At 42.3% G+C, this 15,469-nt stretch overlaps 1 protein-coding gene across 1 annotated transcript in view; it reads right to left on the bottom strand.

The window, feature by feature from the left end:
* LRP11 (LDL receptor related protein 11) overlaps positions 1-15,469 on the bottom strand; it is a 45,175-nt gene that overhangs the window by 2,474 nt on the left and 27,232 nt on the right. Inside the window, exon 6 of the mRNA XM_065889062.1 lies at positions 3,564-3,659. Within this exon, the coding sequence (XP_065745134.1) occupies positions 3,564-3,659 (96 nt within the window). The remainder of the gene's footprint in view (positions 1-3,563; positions 3,660-15,469) is intronic.

Genomic DNA, 15,469 nt, shown 5'->3' with positions numbered 1-15,469 from the left:
AAAAAAAATCTCTAGTTCTCCTTCATAGGTTTTCTTCCCTGTGGGATTGATCCTAGACACCTAGACTAGAAGTAGCTTTTAGAGCCTTTGAGGAGTCTGGAAGGAACAGTGTGTACCCCAGATCAGTCTTTCTTATCAAGCTCAGCAGGGTCTATTCTTAGTCTGATCTGCTCTGGAGTCAGGCCAGGCTTGGAGATGATACGGTGGAACTATTTTTAGCTACAGGGGTCTTGCCAACTGGTGGAACGAGAGGAGCAAAAACCTCCATTGCATAAGCTGATTTCATAACATTTTCTTTCATTTATTTATTCATTTTGCATAAATTAACAGTCATGTGCCTGACACTGGTAATCAAAGATAATAAAGAGCGCTTTATAGATGAAGTAATTTAATTCTCACAACCACCATATGTGTTCGTACTTTTATTATCCCCATTTCACAAATGAGGGAACTAAGGCATTGAGAATTAAGTGACTTGACTTCTCTCAGTATGGTAGAGTCAGGATATGGCCCCAGACAGTACTGTTCCAGAGCTACTGTGGTATACCACTTCTCCAAAAATTAAATGAGATTGTTTTTTAATGACTTCAATTCTGGGTAGATAGACATTTACATGCAAAGATACAATAAAGTATTACAGTTACTATGGTAGAATTATATATGAAGTACAGATATAAAAAGGAGTGGTCCATGTATCTGGTTCCTAGGATCTTTGCTCGAGTGACTTACATGTATGATGGAGCTTGCTTGGGGTGGGTGAGGGAGATGATTATTTTTCGACAGTTTCAAATTGAGATGCCAACAGCCAACCCAGGTAGAATTTTCTCTAGGCTCTTCGATGATTTGGGCCTGAACATGTGGGGACCTTCAGTGTTAAGGTGATGGTTGCAGGGACGAAAGTGGGTGAGACCGCCAGAGAGGAAGGGAGAAGGGGGCCAGGGACAAGGCCCCGGGGAGCAGCAACATTTCAGAGGGCGGACAAAGAGGAGGACCAAGGAGCACAGGAAGAGACAGGTCAGAGAAATGGTCGGCGACCAACGGAGAAGGGAGTCCTGGAAGCAGAGGGACGAGGCTATTTCAAGACGAAAGTGGTCCTAAGGAGAGGTCAAGTGAGGTGAAGCCTGGAGAGGCCGCTGCACTTAGCAACTGGGAATTCATTTACAGGGAGATTGAAGGCTGAGGGATGCTGTTTTGTTTTTTATATGTTTTTAGAGATCTGAATGCATCTAGGGGGATGAACCAGTAGAGATTATAAACACTGGGAGTTAATAAATGATGGAGAAACAGACTTGAGGAGATAAGGAGCTGCATCAAGGTCAGGGGGAGAGACTGACCTTGGAAACAGAGGACACCTTTTCCTTTAGTGCTGGAGGAAAAGAAGAGAGGGTGGGTACCGACACGTGTTTACATGTGGGGGTAAGTAACTGAGGAAGTTCACTCCTGATAGCTTTGATTTTCTGAGCTTAAAACCAGTCCCAGGTATAGCTGGCCTCCTCTCCAAGACAAGAGGGCCTGGAGCTGAGTACATACTAATGGCATTTCAACCTCTGGTTTATCTGTGGAATCCTAGGTGAAACTCCTGAAGAAGATTCTCAGGAACAGTCTGAGAGTTCAGTCTGGGTTCAGGAGGGTGGGATGAGGAAGTTGCATTAGCGACTCTTGGTACAAGACAGTCTTTGGGGCGAGGCCAGTATTCCCGTAGAGAATTATGAAAGATAAAAATCTGTGATAAACCAACAGTCTATAATTTGATTCTAGAGCTGGCACATACATTCCAGTTTCCTAATGGCGACTTTGAGGAAAGAAGTTTTGAAAGGGCTAAGTTTGGACCTGAGGGTGCCAGTTCCCCCTGCATCTTCCTGCACTAGCCACAGAAGAGGGATATGTTACAAAGGAATTGGACAAAAAAAGAGACTTTGGTCAACCCCCAAAGAAACCCTGGGAACCCCAAACCATTTCTTACCAACTGGAACCCAATACCCAGACCCAGCTCTGCTTGTTCAGGGTAGGAGAATGATTAGAGGCTGCCCTTCTAAGTGAGTTCAGCTTGTTGAAAACACCAGCGTTTAGGCTGCAGGGGAAGGGAGTTGTGGCTGAAGACCCCAATCCCAAGTCTGGGGCTCAGAGGTAGCTATGGCAACAATAAAACCGCATACAATCTAGGGGAATTTTCTGTTTGCCAAAGTCAGATATGAGGTTGCTGAACTGTCAAATCTGATTCCTGATTAATGCTTTGATGACAAAGAACATGAAGTCTCCCATAAAGTACTTGCTAGGATGCTGAAAATTATTCTTGACTTTTAAATACTCAGTTGGCATAGTTTCTTCAGTGTTTTTAGTTTAGGTAATTTGAGATTTAAAATTTCCCAACCCCTTCTAAAACATCACCATAGTTTTCTTAGAAACCAGCTAAGGGGATGAATTGGGTATTCTGCTCCTAAGACTGGGAGTGACACTCAAATATGTAACAATTAGGACAGGCACCGGGCAATCAGAACTGAGGCTCTCTGGATACATCTGGGCATGGGGGTAAGGGGCAGGCCCAGTTCTCTCTGTATGTCGAAAGGCGATGGGTGTTTTTATTCAAACATCCTGGGACAGGCTAAGTCCAGCAGGCCAGCAGCCTGGGCAGCATCTAGGTACTTGATACCTGGGTTGTTTTAGCCATCTATTTTTTAAAAATTATACTTGACTATTGTTCAGATATTCCAAAGACTACTTCTAGCGTAAAAAGAAAGTTTTCTCAATGTTTAGATCCATAGCTGAATAATCATATTTTGTTCTAAATTTTCTTTTACTAATTAGTTTATGAGATTTAGGATTAAAACTTACCTTTCTACAGGACTATCTTGAAAGTATTTTCTTTCTAGTTAAAAATAACCCAAATTATGAAATTACAGTATTCTTCTTCCACTTATAAATATCCCCTGTACCACCTGCACCCTTTCACCATTCCCGTTGTCTTCCGTCTTTATCACTGGAGCACTTGGAGAGAACACTGGGTACTCTAAGACCTCTGCCCTTGTTGATCACAAATAACAATCACAATAGCATCATTTATATGGCTTATTGCATGAGCCAAGCGATACGCTACATGCTCTATAATGACCGTTCCATTTATTCTCCCTAACAGCTCTGTGAGGCAGGTATAGTTACTATGTTCATCGACCAATGAGGAAATTGAGATCCAGAGAAAGATAACCTGCCCAAGGTCATCGAGTTAGTGATGGACGAAGGATTTGAACCTTGGCATCTGGTTCTTAACCACTATGTCCTGAGCATCACTCGTTCCACAGAATGTTACACCTGGATGGGACTGTAGTGATTATCCAGTCCAATCAACTTATAGAAGAGGAAGCTGAGATCCAAAGATGTGAAGATACTAGTTCAAGCGTCCCAAGATGAAGTATGATACAGGAGATGAGAATATACTAGTTCTTCTGACCCACAGATCCCTGTTCTTATCATGGACTCTGGCAGATTCATCTAATAACCTCAGCTACAAGATATGTGGTTCCGTAAATGTTTCTGCTCTGCAATGAATTTCCAAAGTAAACGTTTACCTGCTTCTGGGGCTGGATGTTCCCCTCCTCCTCGATTGCTCTTTGACACCAAAATATAATTTTCCTCTTTTCTGTGCTTCCCTGAGGAACCACTATCTGTGGAAAATAAATAAAACATATTGAAGGTACATCAGAAACTTCAGGGAACAGACATGAAAACAGATCCTTATTTATTTTTTAAGGATGGACTTAAAGAAAGGACTTACGGGCTTTATTTCTCCAATAAACACAGGCCTATGTTTGATACTAAAACTCGAGATAAGTAATGTGACCAACTTAATAAAGCAGAGTGTAAGGCTAGTGAAAAACCACTGGACAGAGATGGGGGAAAAAGCACACTGTCCCAGAACTTCCTCCCCGACCCAGAGAAGGAAGGAAAGACTTCAGCTAGAGAAGTCAACGGTACTTGGACTTTATACCATGGAATGCAGAAACAGTCCAGAAACGTCTTCCTTTAGAAAATGAACAGTGAGCATACGTAAGGCACTCAGACATGCTACTTCACTTTCTTACCTCAGTGCTGCTTGGCAGGCATTAATAGCTGCATTTTTTTCTGGTCAGACTCAGAGAGGTTCAGCGCTTACCCGGGTTCATTCAAGTAGTCAGTGGGTCATAGGGCTGAGATTTAAACGCAGGTGTGTCTAACTGCTTGTTGGTGGAAACCAGCACTTCTGATTTAATGACAGGTTGTTAACTGTTTACCTGTTCTATTCAGTTATACTACTGAGAGCAAATATACAGAAAGATCAAATCTCAGGATTTTTATCTCAGGTTCTGATGAGCCATGGCTGTGTCATTCTACTATTTGCCATCTAGGAATTCATAGCATTTGTGTGCTTACTATATTGACAGTATGGTAATTAAGGAGTTACCCTCGGGCTGTAGTGTAATTTCAAGTGAGATTTTTGCAAAATATAGTGCTTAATGGAAAGGAACTGGAAATGATCTGCTGACATGAGGAATTTTATGAAGAAACAAAAAAAAAAATTAAAGCTTCTTTACTCATATGGCATCAACAGAAATGTTCATAACACCTGCAACTAAAACAAGACTATTCAAAAGTAGCACCTAGGGCTTCCCTGGTGGCGCAGTTGGTTGAGAGTCCGCCTGCCGATGCAGGGGACGCGAGTTCGTGCCCCGGTCCGGGAAGATCCCACATGCCGCGGAGCGGCTGGGCCCGTGAGCCATGGCCGCTGAGCCTGAGCGTCCGGAGCCTGTGCCCCACAACGGGAGAGGCCACAACAGTGAGAGGCCCGCGTACCGCACAAAAAAAAAAAAAAAAAAAAGTAGCACCTAAAATTCCTTGGTAATTTGTAATAAGAAGTATACATGAATTCACTAAGGATCACAAAATCAACTGCAAAATGGAAAACTGCGGAGTTATTCCAGATACCTACTAGAGCCAGAAAAGGCAATGATTTAAAATGACCATTGTAGTCACGTGTTAATGCTGTTAATCAGAAGGGGCTGTCGATACAGTTATTTCATTACGGCATCCTTAATGCTCCTTCTCACCCAGCCCTTCATCCCATCGGTCACCACGTCAAGCAGACCTCTTCTCTGCCTCTCGGCCGCACGCAGCCTTAGGTCTCCATCACCTATGCCTCGGGAACTGCAAGAGCCTCCTCCCTGGCCTTTCTGCTTTCAGACATTCCTACTGGAGTGTGTCTGCGGAGGCCACTCATCCCACTCACTCAGCATCAGTGCAGTTAGATCAGCCCATGTTTGCTTCTCGCGGCCAAGGCCACAGCAGGTTCACCGCATTCTACTGTGCCTCTAAAAGACCATGCGTGCCAGCCTAAATACAGCCAATAATTTGGGCTTCCTTCGTAAACTCGAGCCCAATGAGGAGAGAGATGAGTAAGGCATAAGCAATTTCCTGCAGGCTAGAGAACCAGATGTTATCTTTCAAACTGATTTCTACCCTTGTCTACTTTACTGTAGTGGTGGAAACCCCACTCCGTCCCAAACAGGGAGGGGAGGAAAAAGAAGAGGAACATCCAGGGTGAGACTGTAAAAGAAGACAGTGAGCATCGAGGAGCCAAAGGGGAAAGAGCCAGCCAGGTCACTGCTATTACTGTGGCTGAGCTCCTCAGTCCATGGACGAAAGTGACTGTCCCCTGAGGCTGTGGATACCCGTGCCCCAGTAAGATGGGGACAGGGAATATTGAATCTAGATGATAGGGCTGCTGTAGCACTGGGGCCATAGTAAAGTTAGGCTCTTGTCCACATGGCGAGGTGATTTCAACACCTTTGGATTTTGTGGACCAATGAAAATTCAAAATAATTTTGGGGGCCAATTGAGGGTTGTCAATTTTTAATTTTGCCAAGTAAAGATATTAAAAGAAATGACCATTTACTAAGGCTATCACCCTCACTTCACTGTATATGTCTAAAAGCCCAAATCATGAAGGATTTAATACATAAAAAGGATAGTTCTTTAAACCGAATAAATTTAGCCTTATAAAAAACTCACTACATTGTGCTGACTTTCCTCATTTTGTCACGGGTGGATGAAAGCTTTAGCATGGACGGTACTGTTCCTTCTCAACTAGCTTTGGGTACTGAAGTTGCTAAATTCTGTTATTATCCTTTTTGACTCAGCCTGTGCAAGATCCCTTGGTCAAATCTTCAAGGCTCTCCATGTTGCCTTCTCTCCCAGACAAGCACTCACCAGTCTGGGCAGCTGGGGTGCCCTGCTTAAGCAATTTTCATTCCCATTTCCATTTGCTCACGCCATTAATTGAAATCTTGGCTTTCCATTTATTCAGATTCTTTCTACCCATACCTTGGAGCATGACTGAATGCCTACAGCCATCACAAAGCCAGGGCTGACCTGTCCCCTAGGCACGATGGGCACAGAGCTCAGAGCCCATGGCGCTTTTACTTTTAGGGGCCCACAAAAAGGTTTTAATTTCTTTTCCTTTTTTTTTTTTGGCCACGATGAGAGGCTTGCAGTATCTTAGTTCCCTGACCAGGTATTGACCCCAGGCTACAGCAGTGAAAGCACCGAGTCCTAACCATTGGATCGCCAGGGAATTCCCTTTAATTTTTTTAAAAATCACAGAAACCAGGAAAGTTCCCTGAGTCCAGTGGTTAGGACTCTACACTTTCACTGCCAAGGGCAGTGTGGCCAAAAAAGAAAAGAAAATCACAAAAAACAGGAATATAATAATAATAAATATATAATAGTGAATCCAGCCCATGTCATATTCATCTCTATACCAACACAGTAATTTTACACACACGCATACATATATGTGTGTGTATATATATATTTATTATTATTTTTTGTAATGGAGGAAGGGGCCCATGAAGTGCCTAGGGCCCAGAAAGTCATAGTACAGCCCTACAAGTAGTCAATCCAATTACTCCAGGGCTCATGGATCTCTTTCTTCTGTGTTTCTAATGCCCTAACAGAAAGTACATACAAGCAGGGCTCAATGGAGCTGTAGCTGCTTCCTGGCTCTGTAGCTAAGAAAGAAGGTCCTCGAGCACACAGCAAGGCTTGCTGCACAAGCTATCCTCCCGCTGGGGCTGGTATAAGACTGTTAAGTTAAATCCTGGCTTCATCATTTACTAGCTGTGTGACCTTGTCTGAAGTCTTAAACCCTCTGTGCCTCATTGTCTGCATCTAAAAATGTGGGTAATGATCTGAACACATCATTAGGTTGCTGTAATGACCACAGGAGTGCACAATGATGGGCACTCAGTGAGTACTGTCACCAGTAATAAATTTGAAAGTGGAAAGATCACATGGCTGAGAACTCATGTCTAATTTTTTAAAAATAATGAGCCAGAAATAACACCAAAATTTACCAGTCTCCAATTCTTTTCAGAAGATTAACTGGCTTGTCTTTCATCCAGTGGAAAAATATAAAATACAATCATACCCTGAATATATTATGGGTTCAGTTCCAGACTACTGCAATAAACAGAGTCACATGAATTTTTTGGTTTCCTAGTGCATATAAAAGTTGTTTTTACACTATACTGTAGTCTATCAAGTGTATGAAAGCACATGTCTAAAAAAATCAATGTACATACCTTAATAAAAAGTACTTTATTGCTAAAAAATGCTAATCATCACCTGAGCCTTCAGTGAGTTGAAATCTTTTTGCGATAGTAACATCAAGATCACTGGCCATACATACAGATGGCCGAGAGGCACATGAAAAGATGCTCAACGTCGTTAATTATTAGAGAAATGCAAATCAAAACTACAATGAGGTACCAACTCACACCAGTCAGAATAGCCAACAAATAACAAATGCTGGAGAGAGTGTAGAGAAAAGGGAACCCTCCTACACTGTTGGTGGGAATGTAAGTTGGTGCAGCCACTATGGAAAACACTATGGAGGATCCTCAGAAAACAAAAAATAGAATTATCATATGATCCAGCAATCCCACTCCTGGGCATATATCCAGACAAAACTACAATTCAAAAAGATACATGCGCCCCTATGTTCAAAGCAGCACTATTCACAGTAGCCAAGACATGGAAGCAACCTATATGTCCATCGACAGATGAATGGATAAAGAAGACGTAGTACATATACACAATGGAATACTACTCAGCCATAAAAAAGAACAAAATAATGCCATTTGCAGCAACATGGATGCAACTAGAGATTATCACACTAAGTGAAGTAATCACAAAGAGAAAGACAAATACCATATGATATTAGTTATATGTGGAATCTAAAATATGACACAAACGAACCTGTCTATGAAACAGAAACAGAATCACGGACATAGAGAACAGACTGGTGGTTGACGAGGGGGAGGGGTTGGGGGAGGGATGGAGTGGGAGGTTGGGGTGAGCACATGTAAGCTTTTATATATATTGATAGAATGGATAAACAACAAGGTCCTACTGTATAGCACAGAGAACAATATTCAATATCCTATGATAAACCATAATGGAAAAGAATATTAAAAAAAGAATGTATATATATGCATAACTGAGTCACTTTGCTATACAGCAGAAGTTAACACAACATTGTAAATCAACTGTACTTCAACTAAAAAAAAGGATCAGACTTCCCTGGTGGTACAGTGGTGAAGAATCCGCCTGCCAATGCAGGGGACACAGGTTCAAGCCCTGGTCCGGGAAGATCCCACATGCCGTGGAGCAACTAACCCTGTGCGCCACAACTACTGAGCCCATGTGCCACAACTACTGAAGCCCGTGCGCCTACAGCCCGTGCTCCACAACAAGAGAAGCCACTGCAATGAGAAGCCTGCGCCCCACAACGAAGAGCAGCCCCCGCTCACAGCAACTAGAAGAAAGCCCATACTCAGCAGCAAAGACCCACTGCAGCCAAAAATAAATAAATTTATATTAAAAAAATAAACTAAAAAAAAGAGCACTGGTCACAGATCACCATAAATATAATAATAATGACAAAAAAAGTTTGAAATATTGCAAGAGTTACCAGAACGTGACACAGAGACACGAAGTAAGCAAATGCTGTTGGAAAAATGGTACCAATAGACTTACTCAACGCAAAGTTGCCATGAACCATCAATTTGTACAAAATGCTGTATCTGCGAAGTCCAACAAAACGAGGTATGCCTATAACTGCATTCACAATTTCCCCCCTCTGTCTCTTTCCAGTGAAGATGAGAGATCGTTCATCTTAATTCTGGAGAGGAACTCAGGACTGGGACCACCCCTACACTGTTTCCATTTTTGATTTGAATTAACGATCTTATAGGCTTGTAGCTCTCTTGCCACTGGACTTGAATGTTCTAGCAAAAATTCATATAGTGCTAGCAGTTACTGAGAGACATAAATTATATTTACACATAATATCTCATTGTAGTGACACTGTGAGAAGATATTATCCTCTTACAGGTAAGGAAATGAAGTTCAGTGATGTTTATTACCTGGTTGCTAGTAATCAGTGGTACTGGAATTAGAACCCAGGACTGATCCAAAGCAGGAGCTTTTCCACTGAACCATACTGCTCTCAAAGTCACAGCTCTGAGAACTTATAGTCGATACCATATTTATTTACTCATATCTTAGCAAATTAACTCAAATCTAGGCAAAATCACAAATTTACATTTCCTTAGGAAGGTCTGGGACAAGGCTCCACTAGGGATGCAGTAGAGAAATAGGTTAATTGTTCTTGGAAAGGCGACCTTGCCTTGGAGATGGGTTCATTTAAAAAACTATACAATTCATTTTGAATCTTCAGTTGTCACATTTGAAAAGTATTTTCTTAAATGCCTTCATACCCTGGGGAGAGAAAGCCAGTGATACAGGATCTGGGAGAGATCAGGTATTAGGGAGAGGGCAGTGTACACAGGAGACTTCAGAAGACACAACCATCATGGACTCTAGAATTTCCTAGGGGACTTGACCTGCCATCTTGATATTTTAAATGCGAATTTCTGTTTTCTATATTTTTGAAGGAACTGACCATGATTTTCCAGACTGCCTGATTCACTCTTCCTAGACATCAGCATATGGAATGGCACAGAAAAATGCCTCACCTCCATACATCCTATCATAGGCTCTAACCAACGCAGCAGTCAGAACAAAACAAGAAAATTCCATCATTTACTTATGCAAATAATTCACTTTGGTAATGATCCTTTGAGAAGGGTCAGGGAATTATTTTCCCTCTTCTGTATGATCTGTTATGTTTATCATTCACAGAGAGAGTTGGAAGCCGGATGCAAGCTATTTTAATTTCATTTTCAGTCACCATAGAACAGGCAGGCACGTTCCAAAGGGAAGTTGGAAAACCAGCAGGGAAAGTGGCTACTATATGGGCCTGCCTTCCAGAAATGTTCTATAGCTTCCTGTGACCACTGCCAACTAACACAGACCACAGAATTGTCCTTTCTCACTATTCACTGGTAGACCACACTGCATGTCTGCAAAACAGGTAAGAGGAAGCTCTCTTCAGGAAATGCTCTGCATCGTCCTAGGACGAGATCACAGCTAACCAGTGACAGTTGGTCTGCTCATACTGGAAATGTGATTTAGGCCTCATTACAGTCATAAAACTCATTGGCATTCTCTTTGATTGTTTTCATATTGTTTGTACTAGGCAGCCTTGAAAAAGCCTCTACAGCTTGTCAAAGATTAGTTTAAAGGAGTTCCAAGTTCATTCTTGGAGGCAGGCTAAGAAAACTATCAGTGTTTACGAACATATTTGTATTTGGCTGGAGGGTAATATTTTAATCCTAGCAGAATGCTGGAGGTATTCAACTAACTTCTAGATAAAATAAACCATGTCATTCTGTTTAAAACCAAGTGGTTCCTTGGGACTGACCCAAGTGGGTCAGATGTCACTAAACAGAATTTACTATATAGACCATCTATAGATTTCAAATAATAAAATTATGTAGTCCCCACTACAGTGACCAAAGCTTTTAGACTGATACCTCGTAGAAGGTAGGAGGTGCCTCTTCCAAGACCAACGTTTCTCTCAGTGCCCCAGAATACTTGGGTATGCTTAAAGGCATCTGCTGATTATAGCTCATTAGATGACATTGTCCAAACAAGTGAGTAGGTCAACGAAAGTGGACGACTCCCTTCAAAATAAGTTTGTGGAAATAACCATCTGATTATCTTCATTTGTGATAAGTACATTTCCTTTAGCTGGATTTCCATTCATTTGAGAATCCAGTTGATTCCTGCCACCGTGTTGGAACATAATAGACTATTCAGCTTAATAGACTTCAACACATTCAAACCACCTTCCCAGAAGTGTTGCTATCTAGTTTCAAAATGGTTTCTCAATTAGAATAAAGATAGTTCAACGGAATGAAAATATGAAATAAGGGGCATGTGAAAAAATCCCTTTAAATATCCTTTGTGAGAATGTCCTCTCTGAATAAAATACTTTCCATAGTAATGCAAAGGTAGAAGTTCCTTGCTCATTACCTCCAGAGATAAGGCGAACAGCGAGGCTTTGGCATATTTGGCATGGGAATCCCAGAAAGTGCAGGCAGAAACCCTCACCTCCATACAGAAGGTTGTGCGTTCTACTAAGTCCATGCCTTAATCCGGATCCTTAAAGAATCTGGCTAACCTGCTGGGCTGAACATGAACTCTCATTTCGAAAACAAAAACAAACAAAAAAGCAGATTCAGTGTGAAGGTGGATACACCGCCACTTTTCCAGCACTCTGCAGAGCTGGAAACCAGATTTCTTTCCTTCGGCTGGGTCAGATACAAGGGGACAGACAGCCTTGGGAATGGATGACTTGGGCCACGCAGGCAACAGGCCCTGCAACTGCAACCATCTTCAACAGCGCAGCCACTGTGCTATTGCAACCCAAGCAACCGCGAGCCCCGCTGCGACGCTGTGATCCGCTCCGACGGTTCTAAGAGGACAGAGTGTGTGTTCACTGGTGGAACTGCATATTCGCACACACCCTTAACTTCATCCTTAGTAACATGCCTGGCATAAATTCCCAAGGGCAGGATAACTGGGTCAAGGCATACACACAAAGCTTCAGAAACTGCCCTCTGGAAGACTGTACTAATTTGAATCCCACCAAAAGTATGTGAGACTTGCTTCTCTGTACTCTTTCTTTTAAAGATTTGTTTTTAAAGGTCAAGTCTTATTTATTTATTTATGGCCGCGTTGGGTCTTCGTTGCTGCGCGCGGGCCTTCTCTAGGTGCAGTGAGCGGGGTCCACTCTTCGCTGCAGTGGGCGGGCCTCTCATTGCGGTGGCTTCTCTTGTTGCACAGCATGGGCTCTAGGCGTGTGGGCCTCAGCAGCTGTGGCGCACGGGCTCAGCAGTTGTGGCGCACGGGCCCAGCTGCTCTACAGTGTGTGGGATCCTCCCGGACCAGGGCTCGAACCCGTGTCCCCTGCATTGGCAGGCAGATTCTTAACCACTGCGCCACCAGGGAAGTCCCATACTCTCTCTCTTTTTTTTTTAATATTTATTGGCTGCATCCGGTCTTAGTTGCACACGTGGGATCTTTTATTGCAGCGCATGGGCTCTTCATTGCAGCACATGGGCTCTTCATTGCAGTGCACGGGCTTCTCTCTAGTTGTGGCTCACGGGCTCAGCGGCCCCGCAGCATGTGGGACCTTAGTTCTCTGACCAGGGATCGAACCAGCATCCCCTGCATTGCAAGATGGATTCTTGACCACCAGTATCTCCCTCTCTGTACTCTTATAAGCATTATTATTATGTTTTCACCTTTGCCAATGTGATACATGAAAAACTGCATCTCATTACTTTCTGTACACATTATTGGTATTAATCTTAGTATCTCTTTAGCGTCTCTTCAATGAGTTAAGTGTTATTTAAACTCACAAGTCTGCGGGGGAAGGAGGCAGCAGAAAAATTAACTTGTTCATATTTACTGTACTAGCTGATAATCCTTGTAAAACTCAGGCATAGGTCACAAACAATAATGCATTTTTTTGTTGTTTTGTTTTTGTTTCTTGCGGTACGCGGGCCTCTCACTGTTGCGGCCTCTCCCGTTGTGGAGCACAGGCTCCGGACGCGCAGGCTCAGCGGCCATGGCTCACGGGCCCAGCCGCTCCGTGGCATGTGGGATCTTCCCGGACCGGAGCACGAACCCGCGTCCCCTGCATCGGCAGGCGGACTCCCAACCGCTGCACCACCAGAGAAGCCCCAATAATGCATTTTTAAGTCTACTATGTTATGCTGAATATAACATAATTTCAAATCACATGAAATTGGAGGCTGGGGATTCCAGGCTGGTGGTCTCAGGGATAACAGAAGAGGAGGGAGAAGGGGGATGTTGTCCAAACAGAAACCATGTGTTGTGGGAGCCCTTTCTAACACTTTCAAGGTTCTATTCTTTCTTTCCCACTTTCTTCACCCTGGACTTTTTTTTTTTTGTTTGTAATATTTTAGCTGTGCCGCGCAGCATGTGGGATCTTAGTTCCCCGACCAGGGATCAAACCCGTGCCCCCTGCAGTGGAAGCGCAGAGTCCTAATCACTGGACCGCCAGGGAATTCCCACCATGGACTTTCAAAATTTGTGTTTTTGATGGACATTTAATAACGTATGAAAATACTCATAAGTGAGAAAAATAAAAGTTTTGTAAAAATAATATCCTAATTTTGTTAAAAGTGAATAAATGCATGTGTGTATGTATATAAGTAAAAGTAACTGGAAGAAAATGCAACAAAATGTTAATGGTGAGTTTTGCTAGACGATTTAAATTTTCTTCTTTATAGTTTTCTATATTTTCCAAATTTTCTACAGTAAATACATATCACTTTAGTGATTAGGAAAAATAATACATAGAATAAATAATAACTGGATATTAATCTCTCTGCATCTGTGAAACTCCATTCTTTACGTCTTCATAGCCCAAGTCAAAGGCTTATTATCAAAAAGAACAAAAATAGAGATGCAGGGACTTCCCTGGCGGTCCAGTGGTTAGGACTTTGCACTTCCACTGCAGGGGGCACGGGTTTGATCCCTGGTCGGGGAACTAAGATCCCACATGCTGCTGCACCGTGCAGCAAGGCCAAAAATTAAAAAAAAAATAGAGATGCAAAAATATTTCAGATTGGGTGTCAACTATCATTAACCGGTGGTGGCAGCCTGGAGCATTATTTGCAAAAGGGTTCTCAAGCTGAGTCCTCAACCCCCAGGAGATAAAACTGGGATCACAGAGCAATATCTAGCACAGACAAGGGCTGATGGAATCCTGCGTGAGTGTCAGGCTTTTCATATTCCCCCAAACAGATACCAGGCTAGAAGGGCCTTAGGGGTCATCTGGTTGAAGCTCTTATTAACTGATGAGGAAACTGAGGTCCAGAGACATGAAGCAATTACTCAGGGTTCTAAAGGCAGAGCCATGACTAGAACCTAACGAAGGAGACTGGCCTTTGCTCTTCACTCTGCCTTCAGCTAATTCATTCAAGTTCATGTGTGCCTCTCGTCCACGGTGACAGAGCAAGAGTTCACCCGTTGTGGCCTCTGAGAACTCTGTTCTCTCTGTCAACTTCATCCCTGCTGCCCAAAACACCTGGTCTCCCCTTACTCCGTTTCTTAGGTGACTGTCTTCTCCATACAAACATTCCATATGGAGAAAATGGAGTCAAACAGATCCCAAGGTTTGGAAGGAGTGGCAAAATTCTCCCATTAGGTGGCAGTACGAGCAAGGAATAAACAAAAGCAGGCATCCAGAGGGCGCTTAACCTAAACTGTCTGAAAGAAAAGCCTTTTGTAGGATATTTTGTAGACATATTTGTGTTGAAGCACTTTAAAATCTACAAAGTGCGGGGTGGTGGTTGTGGTGGTGTGCTGAATTGGGCGATTGGGATTGACATGTATACACTGATGCGTATAAAATTGATGACTAATAAGAACCTGCTGTATAAAAAAAAAAAAAAAATTATTCAAGTCATCCAATGATGGAATGACCCAGTTGACTGTATGACTGATTTGACCAATAACAGAGTGATGTGAGTAACAAAGAGATCTGTAAGTCATTTTATTTATAGGAAGTTTTAAATTCTAAGAAGTATTCTGAAGACTGATTATGAAGTTATCTTGCTTACTTGGTGAATTTAGATCTATTTTTAACAAATCACAAACCTGTATAGTGATAGTACACATTCTGAGGGCTTTAAAAAGATCTTTCTTATGTGATTATTTAGGTGATTTTTCCCTTTACTTATTGAATGTTTGTATGTGCATCTGTATGTTGTATGTGCATCTATATGTGAGCATGCACATGTGTTGGGAAATATAAGTAAGAATTTAATACATTTGTTTTACAGGAAGCTTTGAAGAGACAGAGCATCTCAAGTTTTCGATTTCTAACATAAATACATTTTATAGATAATATATTGTTTCAGGGAGTAGAACAGATATTCTTCTTTGGTGATTACTTATTGATTTTCTTTTGTCTATAACAATTTAAAGTACTTTATTG

The sequence above is a fragment of the Phocoena phocoena genome, chromosome 12 (assembly GCF_963924675.1).
Source record: "Phocoena phocoena chromosome 12, mPhoPho1.1, whole genome shotgun sequence".
NCBI classification, from domain to species: Eukaryota; Metazoa; Chordata; class Mammalia; order Artiodactyla; family Phocoenidae; genus Phocoena; species Phocoena phocoena.
Note: the sequence above shows the minus strand (reverse complement) of the source record. Positions and strands in the feature narration are given on the sequence as shown.